Consider the following 14,448-nt stretch of genomic DNA (forward strand, 5'->3'; position numbering starts at 1 on the left):
TGATGATCTCAAAGGTCTTTTCCAACCAAAGCAATTCTACGATTCTGTGAAAAGGCAAAAAGGGGAATCAGCTGAAAATAAAAGAATCACATTTAAAATTTCCAGGAGAAAAATAGCTGTCTAATTTTCATGTGTCACACTTTCCATAAGAAGAGTTAAAATGACTGCATCTTCTTAACTGAGTTCTATGTAAATGTCTTGAACTTGACACACACCATTTTATTAAGCAAATGACACAGACACTCCATGGTAATGATTTATCTCATCTTTAAATGACTATGTTTTCCTACACCATTTCTACAGAGACATTGGCCTGCAATAATAGATATTTCAAAATAGTAAATTCCAATAATCTTTATATAAAAATAATTCTGATCTTACGCTTCTGATTAGTCAGAGAGCTGGCAACCAGTAAAACACATTTTGTAAAAGGGAGGCACAGTAAACTTAACCTCACACCTCATAAAAAGCTTTGTAGTCATCCCAGTGGTGGCTCTCAGCATCCTGTAAAATGCTTGTAGCACAAACTCTGACGCAGTAGTTCGTAACTTGAAACTGGAGAGCATTGATGAATTCCTGATATTGTTGGACAGGCACTAGGAACAGGGGTCTGTTCAGAGAGAATGATCAAAGAGGCAAAGATTGAAAGGCTGTGCAGTAGGAGGTAACAATCCCCGGCGCAGCAAATGGTTTTGATTATTAGGTATCAATCATTCATTTCCTCTTGGTCCTGGAGTCTGAATCTAGCATTTGCTTTTGAAAAATATCTGGTCTTTGTTTCAAAAGTTCTTTAAATATATCTGCTCATCTATAAATTCTCATTTAACGAAGTCACTGAGAAATATATTGCTTCATTCTTTTTTCTGAGACAAAAGTACCTTTGTCATTCAGTGATTCTGAGATTCTGGGTTGAAGCATAATTGCATCAGCACTGAGCGCAACGAAGAAAACATAAACACGGAGTCCAGATATTATTTTTGGTAGGTATGTACTTAAAATGTTTTGTAATACCCATAAGTGGAATTACTGAGCAGTATTTTGGCTCACCCTTCCCATTCACAAAGACACACTTCATGCAGGAGAGAGTAAAACACAAGAGGGAAAGTAGCTCAGCAGCGCATACAACCCCTCAGAAGGCATACACTTCTTGAGAATTCCACTAGTTCAGGTGTCCCTCCCCAAAGGCCCAGTTTCTACTTGTCAATTACATAGGGCCAGAAACACATGGACCAGTAAAGAGACTCCTGGTATCTTAAGTCAAAATCCCCAGAAAGCACAGCAAATGTAGTTATATTGCCCCCCCAGGTCAAACACTGTCTTAGACTTTACACTAATACTTCACATCTTCTCTAATTTTTATTCTGCATGCAATGAAGAATAAATTCTGAAATTACATTGGATGCATTTGATCACACTTCTGAATACAGGCGGTGTGAGGAAAAAGCACAGGAATGCATATTTATATTGTTCTCTGAGATTGCTGTGTGCTAAATCAGGTTTTATGAAAATTCAGCTATTGCAAAGGTTAGAAAAGGAAATTAAGGCCTTAGTCCTCCATTTATATGAGAGCAGTGTACATTCAGTTCACTGGACAATCCTATTTACTCAAGCTTAATAAATAAAAAATATTGATCTGCAGATCAAATGCAGATCTTAAACATAAATAATTTGTTTTGTAATGGCTGCTTTAGATTATCAATAGCTTTGGTTCAGGTCTTTCCATAAATAGTACATGCAGTGCGTGTGCTAAAAAATATGATGCAATTTGGAAAACTACCACCATACTGTATCACCCAAATGGAATGAGGTCCTATATTATTTATGTTTGAATTAAAACATTAGAAGTAAAAGGGACTCACTTTTTGCTTGTTTCTCGCATTAAATTGCTATACATTGTAAAATGCTGAAAGACATATATCGCTGTAGAAAGGGCAGTATACAGGTCTTGCAGGGGAGCCTTGGAGGGAACGTCTTTGCTCTTGTCCTGTAGCCTTGCCAGAACAGCTGCTGCCACTTTGCTGCAGGCCTCTACAAAGTTTGCTCGAATTTCCTGAAGAGAATCATCTCTGCATGCCAGAGCCAATGGAAGCAATGTGTCAAGTTCTTCCATGATGTCAGAGCAAAACTGAGAGAAATAAATGTGGCATCGAGTTATTTGTATTCTGACAGCGCTGTCTAATTTATACACACAAGGGTCAGATTCTTGAATAATGAAATTGGCATAAAACATAAACATATTAAATCAGCTTTACAAACATTTTGTTCTGCTATACAGGGGAGAAACATTTATCTACAGTAAATGAATTATTATTTCATTCCTTCTTGCTTTAAAGCTGCATAATATGTATCGGGGAAAAAAAAAGTAAAGCCATCTTATGCTAGTAATGCCTTCATTTATGTTTATGATTTCATCAGATGTACATTCAAAGCATAAGGTTAATTCCTTGTAAACAAAGACAATTTTCTAAACTAATTTATTTTGAAAAATATACAAACACATTTCTTAATACTGAATTTGAAAACAAACTTGTCATCTCTTGGTAAATTCATACATTGATCTCCCTAAAATTATCTCCCAAAAGCTTATGTGTTAGGCAAAAATTCATTAACAGCATTCCAAATTTGCTAGAACAGTTGCAAAGCTTACTAAATAAAAAAAACTTTCAAACACATATTCTCTCAGAAAAACAATTTAATTAATCATCATAAATGACCTTTCAGACAAATCAAAGAACTCTAATTTGGCCATATTGTTGGTTAGGCTGATTAGTTAAATGGCATGTCTAAGGATATGAATACAGAAAACGTCTTTAGAGCTATTCTTCAAAGCTTTCAGCATTTTCCCATCGAACCACTTGGTAACAGAGCAGACACTAATCAGAATGTTTTAGAACTTTTTGGATGAAAAAAATAATGCCAGCAAAGTTTAAAAGTTAATTCTTTCAAGTATAGACTGTGGGCTATTGTACAAAGCTCTGTTCAGCCTCATATTGTAATGCGTCTCACTTTCTTCTTAATTCCATTTATATAAGATATAGAATATTAATGGTACTGTAAGTACTTCAAAGTGTAGATGGCAAACAGCCTTGGCATTCTGTCTCCCCTCAAACTTCAGATCTTTTGATACCTGCCTTAGCAATTCGTTTTGGTTGCTCCTCCTGTTGGACTGCTCCGCAGGACTCCCTCATTTGCTGGTTGTTTACAAGGTTCATTGCATAGCCTGCAGCTGAAAACTCTTCTTTCTGCTCATGTTGAAGAATTTTAGTTGAAAAATCCTCAATTGCTATTGTTACACAGTGAGCCACAGAAGAAGACAGGTCTTTAAATGCATTTCTCCAGCCAAAATTCAGCGAAATAGGCTGAAATACATATTTATATTAAATCAATATGAATTCATTATTAGTGTTGTTATTGTCTGAAACTTATACAATCATCCATAATTAAATTAAAGGACATCATCATCTTTCAAAATTAATTTTAACATCTTAAAATATAGTCTCCTAGCCTTGAAATCATACTAAAGGCAGTATATACACTCAACAAAAATGAGCATGCATAACTATTAAATTTGTCATCAAATTTATAAAGCCCCCTGTTTAAACAAGACTGCTTTTCAAAAGCTATGGTTCATCTTTACGTTATTTATAATCTTTGACAGAATCTATTTAACAGGGACAAATGCATTTATAACCGTGCTCGATAGTTTAACACGTAATCCAGCAGTGGATACCCTATAATAATTTTCACTGCAAGGTAACAACTGGAAGTTACTAACTATGAATACTAATAGAAAATATTTAGAGGAGCTGCATTTAACACAGCCACACTGGATGTCACTTCTCTAGAGCTGGATTTAGAAAAGATTAAAATGTTTAAATACAGATTTCTAGTTTTTAGCCAATGCTGGCTTTTGCTATGGTTTATGTCAGTTCCCTGCCTTCTATAAACAGAGATTTCCGACATTATCTGAAGCGTAACAGTTGCAAGAAGTAGACACAGTAGGACATCATTACTTTTTCACTGATCTTGCTTTGCGTTGCTCATATAACATACAGCAGGCTTAAACCTTACCAGAAGCAGCCAATTGAGAATTGCACCACTGTAAGAGAAATATTTGATGACCTAAGATGTACAGTAAAGATGCCCACTATGAGGGCATAGTAGGAGGAAAGAAAAGAAGTATTCCTAACAAGTTGCAGCTATAATACTAAACTGGAAGACAACAAAGGGCTACGAAGTGGAGCCCTCCCAGCTTACTCCAATTCAGAAGTTGCCTCCTCCATCCTTTCCCCTTCCCCAATCCCAACACTCAATTCCAGTGCGCATAGAGGCAGCCCCCATGGACACCCATTTTTGCACCCCCTCTTTTTTTTTTTTTTTTTTTTTTTTTAATCTTGGGTCAAGTAAAGCTTAATCTTCTCAAGATACTGTCCTTTGTAATCTGTAAGATACAGGAACATTAGTTGCACAAAACTGACCGAAAGCACATTTTAAAAAGTCATTTCAGCACTGAGCCATTAGGAAATTAAAGCCCACTATCACAAAGTACCAGACTTCTTAGAACATTTAGGTCCCATAAATTCAATGATAAAAATTTGTTTAGTAGTAAATGGAAGCCAGGCTAAAACTTAATCTTGTACATACATTCTACAAATCATAATGCTTACTACACAGTAGTTTGTTGGCATCAAAGAAACTGGACATGGTGACAGTGCTTATCCCCACAGGAAGCATCATTATGATCAAATGCTAAGAACTTGATAGATTTTTTTAAGATTCTACTGTATTTGAGAATATGTTTAATACTGAAGAAAGCCATCATATTTTAGCATTTTTTTACTGTTTTGTTATGAGGTATCTTACAATTCTGATGTTAAATCCATTCTGTTATTCAACCTTAAATAATAGCCACTTCTTCACGAATGCCTTAAGATTTTATTCCATCTTAACTGAGACTCTGCACCTAAAACTAATTGCAGTAGCTAAATAATGAAACTATGGCAATAGGTGTTTATAATGAACATGGTGACAGACTACACTGGAGACACAGACAAAAGAAAATCCCCTACAAAGTGTAAGACTCTTTTCATACTCACCTCTTCTACCTGAAGTAACTGTTCAGGAAGCACACTGGTTTCATTTGCTCTAGTTTCTCCTATTAAAAGCTCCCCACTAGCTTTCTTCAGAACTCCTGCACAGTATGATAAAAGGGATCAAAGTTAAGATTAATTCTGTAGAAAAGTCAGCAGCCTACAACACCTTCTGATATATCAATATGAAGCATAAAAAAACCCTCAACAAGATGTAGGGGAATACTAATGTTATGATAAAGTCAAATTCAGGTTATACACAGCTCCTTTTATATAACATGATGAAATCCACGTCCCATTGTATTCATATTTTATACAAACGCACATATAATGTGTAAAATATAGTTTCTTTTGTCATTAATTCATTTTTATACTGATTGTGCAGTCACCTATTCCTAGGGAGAACAGATAACGTTAGAACAGCTGTGTAGAAATTAATTTCTATTCTTTGTTCAATAAATTATATGAATTGCACACTAATGTATTTTTATAGTTTTTACTTATTTGGAAATGCCAGTATGATAAGAATAAAAAGACAGTTAATTAGTACAGTTATTATAAGCAAAATAGTGGCGACAGGGACAAGAACAAATGAAGCTCCTTAAGAAGGGCTGGTACAAAGCTCACTCATAAATTACGGAGTAATAGGAATATTGCCCCATTTTTGACAAGGACAAACCAGTATCTGGGGTAGATATCACTTTCATCAGTGCTTCAAGCAATCCAGGAGGTTCCTGGAGTGCCCTGATAGTAACTTCCTCCTACAAGTGATGGAAGAGCCAATGAGGAGAGGTGCTCTGCTGGATCTCATACTCACCAAAAAGGAGGGGCTTGTTGGGAATGTGAAGGTCAAAGGCAGCATTGGCTGCAGTGACCGTGAGATGGTGGAGTTCAGGATCCTGAGGGCAGGGAGAAGGGTGAAAAGCAAGCACACAACCCTGGACTTCAGGAGAGCAGACTTTGGCCTCTTTAAAGATCTGCGTGGAAGAGTCCCATGGGATAAGGCCCTTGATGGAAATGGAACCCAAGAAAGCTGGTTAATGTTCAAGAATCACCTCCTCCAAGCTCAAGAGAGTGGGAAAAAAAATGCCAGGAGGTGTGTATGGATGACCAAGGAGCTCCTAGCCAAACTCAAAGACAAAATGAAGCCTACAGAGAGTGGAAGCAACGATGGGTAACCTGGGAGGAACACAGAAACAATGTCTTTGCACCCAGGGACAAAGTTAGGAAAGCTAAAGCCCAAATGCAACTAAATCTGGCCAGGGATGTCAAAGACAACAAGAAGGGCTTCTACAAGTACACAGGTGACAAATGGAAGGCTAGGGAAAATGTGGGCCCCTTGCTCAATGAGGTGGGGGACCTGGTTACACAGACATGGGAAAGACTGAGGTACTGAATGCTGCCTTTGTCTCAGTCTTTAGTAGTAAGACCAGCCTTCAGGAATCCCAGGTCCCAGAGACCAAGGGGTAAGGTTGGAGCAAGGAAGATGTACCCTTGGTGGAAGAGGATCAAGTCTGGGAATATTTAAGCAAACTGGACATATGTAAATCCATGGGCCCTGATGGGATGTACCCAGAAGTGCCAAGAGAGCTGGCAGACGCCATTGTAAGGCCACTCTTGGTAATCTTTGGTCAAGCATGGCAATGGGCAGAAGTGTCCAAAGACTGGAGGAAAGCAAATGTCACTCCTATCATCAAGAAGGGCAAGAAGGAGGACTCAGGGAATCAAGGCCAGTCAACCTCACCTCAATCCCTGGGAAGGTGATGGAACAGCTAATCCTGGAAACCATTTCCAGGCATGTTACAGACAAAAAATTTATCAGGAGTACTCAGCATGGCTTCATCAAGAGGAAGTCATGCTTGATCAACGGATAAACTTTTCTGAAGAAGAGTGACCTCGTAGATGAGGGGAGAGCAGTGGATATCATCTACCTGGACCTTAGTAAGGCCCTTGACACTGTCACCCATAAGATCCTGTTATGGGACAAGCTGTAGACAAGCTCTTGATGCGTGGGCTGGATAAACAGACAGTGAGGTGGGTTGGAAACTGGCTGAATAGCCAGGCCCAGAGCGTGGTGATCACTGGCACAAAGTCTAGTTGGAAGCCAGTAACTACTGATCTATCTCAGGTGTCAGTACTGGTCCAGTCCTGTTCAACATCTTCATTAATGATTGGGATGATGGGGCAGAGTGTACCCTCAGCAATTTTGCAGATGACACCAAATTGGGAGGAGTGGCTGATATACCAGAGGGTCATGCTGCCATCCAGAGGGACCTCAACAGGCTGGAGAAATGGGCACACAAAAGTTCAACATGGAGAAGTGCAAAGTCCTGTCCCGAGGAGGAACAACCCCAGGCACCAACATATGCTGGGGGCCACCCAGCAGGAAAGCAGCTTTGCAGAAAAGGACCTTGGGGTTCAGATGGATGCCAAGTTGAACATGAGCCAGCAATGTGCCCTTGCTGCAAAGAAGGCTAATGGTATCCTGGGCTGCATTAGACAAAGTATTGCCAGCAGGTCAAGGCAGGTGATCCTTCCCCTCTACTCAGCACTGGTGAGGCCACACCTGGAGAATTGTATCCAGTTCTGGGACACTCAGTAAAAGAGAGATGTGGACATAGTGTAGAGTGTCCAACAAAGGGCCATGAAGACAATGAAGGGACCAGAGCATCCTACATATTGGGAAAGGCTGAGACTACTGCAACTGTTTAGCCTACAGAAGAGAAGGCTTGAGGGAAACTCGTTAATGTAAATAAATACCTGAAGGAAGGGTGCAAAGAAGACAGAGCTAGGCTCTTCTCAGTGGTGCCCAGGGACAGGACAAGAGTTAACAGACACATACAGAAACACAGGAGGTTCCCTCTGAATATCAGGAAACACTGGAATAGGTTGTCCAGAGAGGCTATGGAGTCTCCATCCTTGGAGATACTCAAAAGCTGTCTGGACATGATCCTTGGGCATGTACATGGCCCTGCTTGAGCAGGGGTTGTTGGATCAGATGACCTCCAAAGGTCCCTTCCAAACTCAACCATGCTGCGGTTCTATGAGTCTGTGTTTCAAAAGGAATATGAGAATAAAACCAAACAATATGGTATTTTAAAAACCTGTCTCTTAGCATAAAGCTGATAAAAAACACAGGTGGAGATATTCCTAATTTAATGTATCTCATGTGAAATTAAAACCAAGAAGTTTTAAATAATAGGGTGCTGTCAAGAATTGTTAAAGATTATCCACTAAGCACAAACTTACAGGTCTTCAGTCACCTGAAACTACTGGTGGTACACATGGCCAAGGTTTAAAGAGCTTTTCTCTTTCTGTGAAACACCTATTATTTGCACAAACATAGGATTTCATTTACCCAAAGTGGATTTTATCTCTCCCCTAAACAATTTGAGCTCTGAAAAAGAACACTCTGCTTTTCATACACCTATGCAGCATTCTAAAGCTTCAAGGGTTTTGTGTTTGGTTTTTTTTTTTTTTCCAAGCACTGTTTTCATTTTCATTTTCAAAAGATATCAGGGAAAAACAGATTTTAGCTGGGAAAAATGGAAGATAAAATGGTAGGTTATAAAAACACATGAGACCGAACAGGTCATCTAGCTCCCTGATCGCTCACCATATGTTACAGACAGCACCAAAAATTTACTCCTTTTTCAATATGTTTTAATATGTTTTATGATGAAATTTCCTACAGTTTTCTTTAGAAATTACTCCAGAATTTTTAAAAAAAAACACAAAACCAAAGACAACTGACTGGGTATTTTTCCTCTTTTCTACTCTGTGCTTTCTGCCTTGTTTTTCCTTGCAATTTTCCTTTCTTATATAGGTATAACACCTGATTCTAACTATAAGCACAATTGAATATCTATATATTCACATTCTCTTATTGTCATTACTTAGATCAGCTATTTATAGGCTTTAAGATCAAGACTTTAAAGAAAACCCTTAACATTTAACCTAAAATCCTCACATATTTCTGGAATTGCTGCCTTTTCTGTTAAGAACTCACAGCTGAGATAAATAGGTATCTTGCTGACAGCAGATTCGTGGCTCGAGGACCAGAGGCGAAGAGCCAGCATCAGTCATTTCATTTTTAAATTAGATTCGTGGCTCGAGGACCGAAGAGCCAGCATCAGTCATTTCATTTTTAAATTAACGGGTTCTACTAGATGTTCCCATCTCCTTTTCTAACTAACAGCCTGGGCACTTTTGCCCTATGTTCATATACATAAACACGTGCATACAGGCTCACACACATATGAAACCTTTTCCAGTCTTCCCAAAGAAGCCCCAAGGTCAAGTCTCATATCTTTTACTGAGTTCCTTTGGTTTCCCAAGTTTTTGCTTTTCCCATATCTCATCTAGATAAAGTTGGCCTTTATCTTCTTCAATTTAACCTCCAGCTAGCAACAGATCCCTTCACGCTTTTCATTGATCATTGCACACACCCCCAAAGCCTCTGCACTTCAGGTGCTACCACAACCTTCCTCTTAAGCATTGTTTCCACAGAGACCCATATCAAATTACCCCCTTCCAGTCCTGCTACTTCTTCACTTATCTTCTGACTGTCTTGTCCTAATCAGCAAACTCCCCTGGGAAATAAAACTGCAGGTTTATTCTAGAGACTGGTACAGCTGCTGTAGTGAAGCTACTCAGCCCAAATTAGTCTGCCACTGCAGACAGGCAATGGGCAGAGGAAGCATCCCTACCTAGACAGCCATAGTTTTCTGCACAAATTCTTTGACTCCTCTCTTCTCCCAAATTCCAAACCTTAAACTCCATTTGCACAGACAGGCACAAATGTATGCAATCCTTCTCATGTGGCTGCTTAGAGGAGAGAATTTGCAGAAAGAGAGCAGAAAGAAGTGGATGTCTTGAAAGTAGAAGATAGAGGCTGAAGGAAAACTTCTCAGGTTTTCATACTTGCTCCCTTTCCAGAGCATATTCTGCATCTCCACTGTTCTTGATTATTAGGGAAGACTGGATTAACCAAAAATCCTTGCTATATCTTTCTTGAAACTTATGTTCTACAGACTTGATAAACTGCTCATACTTTGTGTACTTCCTTCTGTTTACCAGACAGGCAGCTTGAATAACTTTGATAGTAAATATTCAAAACAAGATTATATCAAGTGCTTCAATTAAAATCAAAACTCTTCCACCAACTTCCCTTACATGTATTAAAATTTGTCTAGGACTATTCTTCTCTTTAAAGCAAACCTTTTTGCCTTTGTCCCCCTTGTCTTCAATGTATTTAATTCTTTCTCCAATTCAGTATTTTTCTGTTTTTTTAATGATGATGACAGTGAGACCTCTTGCATTGTTAATATAATTCTTTTTCTTCCCTATAAGAAGTTCTATTAAATTATTTTTTTTCTACAGCTTTCCACAGCTTTCCTATTTTTTTCATAGCATTTAGGGTCATAAGAACAGTCATTATGACATCACCTTGTATGAAGCATAGAATAGCAAAGCATCAAGGAAACCTTTTGTATGACATCTCACTAACTGTGAATAAGGTAACAGTGCCATCAGAGTGGCTTACTAGTTGGATTCAGCCAGCTCAGCCAGAACTTTTATTGAAACTGTACTGGAAAGAATATGTCTTGCAGAAATGGGAAATACCACTCCCTCACAAATATAAATAAGCAGAAGAAAAAAAAAAATTGACTAGCTGTAGATTAAAAACCCTCCTGCTTTCTGTCTTCAGTAATGGACTTTTTATTTGTTGTACTATAGTGAGCAAACTGTAATAACACAAATACAGAAGACGTACATCTGAAATCAAACTCCCTCCTAGTGTAAATTCCATCTTTACTTTGGATCGATCTGTTGAAGCTATGTATTCCTTAAGGAAGCTACTTGAACATCTTGCTTTAAGACCATAGCAAAAATCACACCTGTCCTTCTTGAATCTTTACAACTTCAAAGTCTATTAATAGGATACACCTCATGAATTTGATTCCATACTCCTTTCATTACACTTTCCAGAAATGGATATAGAGTAAAGGATTTTTTTCTTATGCTGTGAAGGAAAGATCTTTGCAAATCTTTCCAGTCCCCTGAGGCAAAGCTTGTAAACCTAAGGGCTTGACAACTTTGCCCACAGTGTTTTCAAAGAGCTCCATTGGAAAAAGCTTTTCTTGGTACTCATTATCTGATCTGTCCAAAGTTCACCTTTCTCACTGGAATGGAAAAAAAAAAAAGTGAGAGACAGATGAAAGTACGTTAGATGTTTTTGATTTTTTAAAAGTCTCAACAAGAGGCTTCTGAAAAGCCAGAGGGAAGAGAAATCTACCTTAAAGATAGGAAGAGAATGCAATTTGGTAGGATTCTAAACCAAAATCTCCTGCTTAACCCTTGACTGAAGCTGAATGTTCCAGATTCCTTCAAAGAGAACAACCCCTGTGATGCTGCACGTACTAGGTATGTCAGAACACCTCAGGAATTTCAACTGAATGCAGATAGAGAAGCAGACTACCTCATTATGGTGGGCATGGCAAGATACCTGCAGAAGAAAGGGTTAAATGTGTAGTCAAGAAAAAATAGAAGGTGATTACTTCTTTAATTTTCTGAAACCTACTGCTTGTAGTGGAATGAAGCAAGGTTATGCAACACTGAGAATAAATTTTCTGTAAATCTCAGAAAAACATGGATACTTTTCCTCAGAAAGGTAGAGTAGCAGTCTTGCCCAGATGCTGCACTAAAGTTCAGGGATGGAACAAAATCACATCATCATATATTTGCCCAAGAACTTTTCATTATTTTCTCCTTTTATCTGATTTAAGAGAAAACTTGAACACTACACTGGTAGTAGATAAAACGTGCATTTATATTACCTTTTTAAAAATTGTGCTTAGATAATGTAAATATAATTTGAAATCAAGTGCAAAACTTGGCATGTGTGTAGTGCTCATTGAGGAATACATGCTAAGTTAGGTCTGGTTAAGGAAAGACAAAAAATAAAATCAGGAAGAGCTAGATGGAGAATAGTGAAAAGAAGTTAGAGTGGAAAACGCAATTCACAGAAATTTTTTCTCAATCTATGCAAAACAATTTGGGAAAATGAGGATTCTGAATATATTCCAGAAGATGCTGGATACAGAACTCTCAAACTGAACTCAGAGAACTATCCGTATCACCTAAAAAAACTCTCTACATCCATCTCCCTACAGAGTTCACTCTGGTTCACTGTTTCCTTTGGTGCTATTGTCTGCCATGGGGTTACCATCAGAGAACACTGGTAGGCAGTACTTCCCTCTAACATCTATTTTCAACCACCTAAATTGGTCTTCATAGGATTCCATTGTGCACACTGCAAAGAAACTTGTCTTGTTGCCAGCTAGAACTGTGAACTACATGTCTTTCTTTTCTTCACTGTTCTTTTTTTGGTTCACAAGCAACCTCCTACCAAAAGCAGAATCCGCAGAAGAGACTACATCCAAGCGATAATGCAATGAAAAAGTATGAAGAGAAGCCCAGGTGGCCACCTTGCAAATTTCCAATGTGGAAGCCTTCGACCTCTCCGCCCAAGAAGCAGCTATAGTCCTAGTGTAATGAGCTTTACAAACCCTGGGAGCCTCTTTACCCTTAACTACATACGCCTCCCTAATACAATCCCTTAACCATCTAGCTAAGGAACTCTTAGAAGCCATTTGACCCCTCTTAAGACCCCCTAAGAGTACAAACAATCTGTCAGAAGATACGAAATCTTTGATTCTTCTGTGATAAACCCTAAGTGTTCTTCTTACATCCAATTTATGCAGCCATTGCTCTTTGTCATCGCTGGGTTTAGGGAAAAATGAGGGCCAAGAAACCGTCTGGTTTAGATAAAACTCAGATGCCATCTTTGGGACAAAAAAAAATTTAAAAAGAGGAACCATCCAAAGAACTACTTTGTTTCTGATGGAACTTTACACATGTTCTATATATCAAGATTGAAGTACTATGGGATATGCTGAACAAAAATCAACTAAAACTGCCATTGAAACAGCTATACACATAAACGCAACACTTGACACAAGCACATGAAAAAACATTATTTTTGTTGCATCTCTGCATGAGTTACACAGATAAAAAGGCTCCCGTGAATACTAAAAGCAACCAAAAGGAAAAGGAAGCAAGTGCAAGGTTCCGATCTATGTGATGCCTAGGGAAACTTTAGCTCACTTGGATATTAGCCTACCTTTCATGAATTGGCTGGCTTCCCTTAATTTACCAGCAGTACTACTTGCAGAGGATGGATACTTCAGACATGCCCACACTGCAGTGCCTGCAGGGTAGTTTGGATACACCCAACCTGGTTTTAAACCAGTGAGAGAGAGTACGGGTAACTGTCTAGCAACAGCAGCGCACGGTTCAATCTGGGCTAATTCACTCTGCTTCTTAGGCTGGTTCTGCAGCCTGTGCTGCATTGTCAACCTGATGCTGGTACCTGAGTGAATTTAAAGCTGTTTTAAACAGATCTGCACTCTATATTTTTTTAAATTAAACAAGATTTCTGGTAAGAAGGCTTCTAAATAAGTACAGAAGATGGCCATTATATTTTCTAGTCACATATTATAATGTGTTCTGGTGAAAAAAAGGGAAGGATTCTAATAAATCCTTCTTATCAAAACTCAGCCTTCATCAGTGAAAAAAATAAGATTATCAGCCCAATATAGGACATTAACAGAGAAAATCTTAAATCCCTTTTGGTACTTAACAGAACCTGGAACTACTGGGAACATAGCTCTCATTCTCCCATATCAAATCATCTTTCACTTCATCACTACAACTGAGATTTCTGACAATATGAAGTGAAAATAACACCAATAAACCCTTCTTCTAGCCAGACTTTTTTTTTTTTTCCCAGTTTCTTTGGCCATGTCTCTCTCATGTATTCTCTAGAAACTGATACAACTGAGCAAAGTTTTGTGAGTAAAACCACCTGATCGTGAACGGCAACACTTAAGACAAACGTATGTTGATAATCTCACTAACAAGACCTGTAAAAGATTTACCTTCACCTGTGTTTCAGGGTAAAAGTCATTTTACGTTTTCTTTAGAACAGGCCTTCTACCCAAAAGACTGCCTCCTACAACAAGATCTAGTAATATTCCCCACCCAGATTTGATTAAGTGGAGGCACCATTTAAGAACCTACTTGCTATAAACATGATTAATCTAAAAGAATATTCCTCAAAGAAGAAGGCTTAATACACTTTTGAGGAACAGTTCTGAATGTAATTAAGCTTGGAGAAATGCCTGCAGGATAAAGTCCTAGACACACTTCCTGGAAAGTAAAACATTTCTTGTTAACGTTGAAATCCTTAAGTTTTCTGAATTAGTTAATTAAAAATGTCAAATAAATTTCCCAT

At 38.3% G+C, this 14,448-nt stretch overlaps 1 protein-coding gene across 1 annotated transcript in view; it reads right to left on the reverse strand.

Annotated features, from left to right (window-relative positions):
- KIAA0825 (KIAA0825 ortholog) overlaps positions 1-14,448 on the reverse strand; it is a 212,478-nt gene that overhangs the window by 157,912 nt on the left and 40,118 nt on the right. The window contains exons 5-8 of the mRNA XM_009649603.2: positions 5,097-5,191; positions 3,132-3,359; positions 1,860-2,125; positions 460-610 (exon numbers count right to left, since the gene is read on the reverse strand). Coding sequence (XP_009647898.2) covers positions 460-610; positions 1,860-2,125; positions 3,132-3,359; positions 5,097-5,191 — 740 coding nt within the window. The remainder of the gene's footprint in view (positions 1-459; positions 611-1,859; positions 2,126-3,131; positions 3,360-5,096; positions 5,192-14,448) is intronic.

Source organism: Egretta garzetta, unplaced genomic scaffold (assembly GCF_000687185.1).
Source record: "Egretta garzetta isolate BGI_Z169 unplaced genomic scaffold, ASM68718v1 scaffold12, whole genome shotgun sequence".
Classification (NCBI taxonomy): Eukaryota; Metazoa; Chordata; class Aves; order Pelecaniformes; family Ardeidae; genus Egretta; species Egretta garzetta.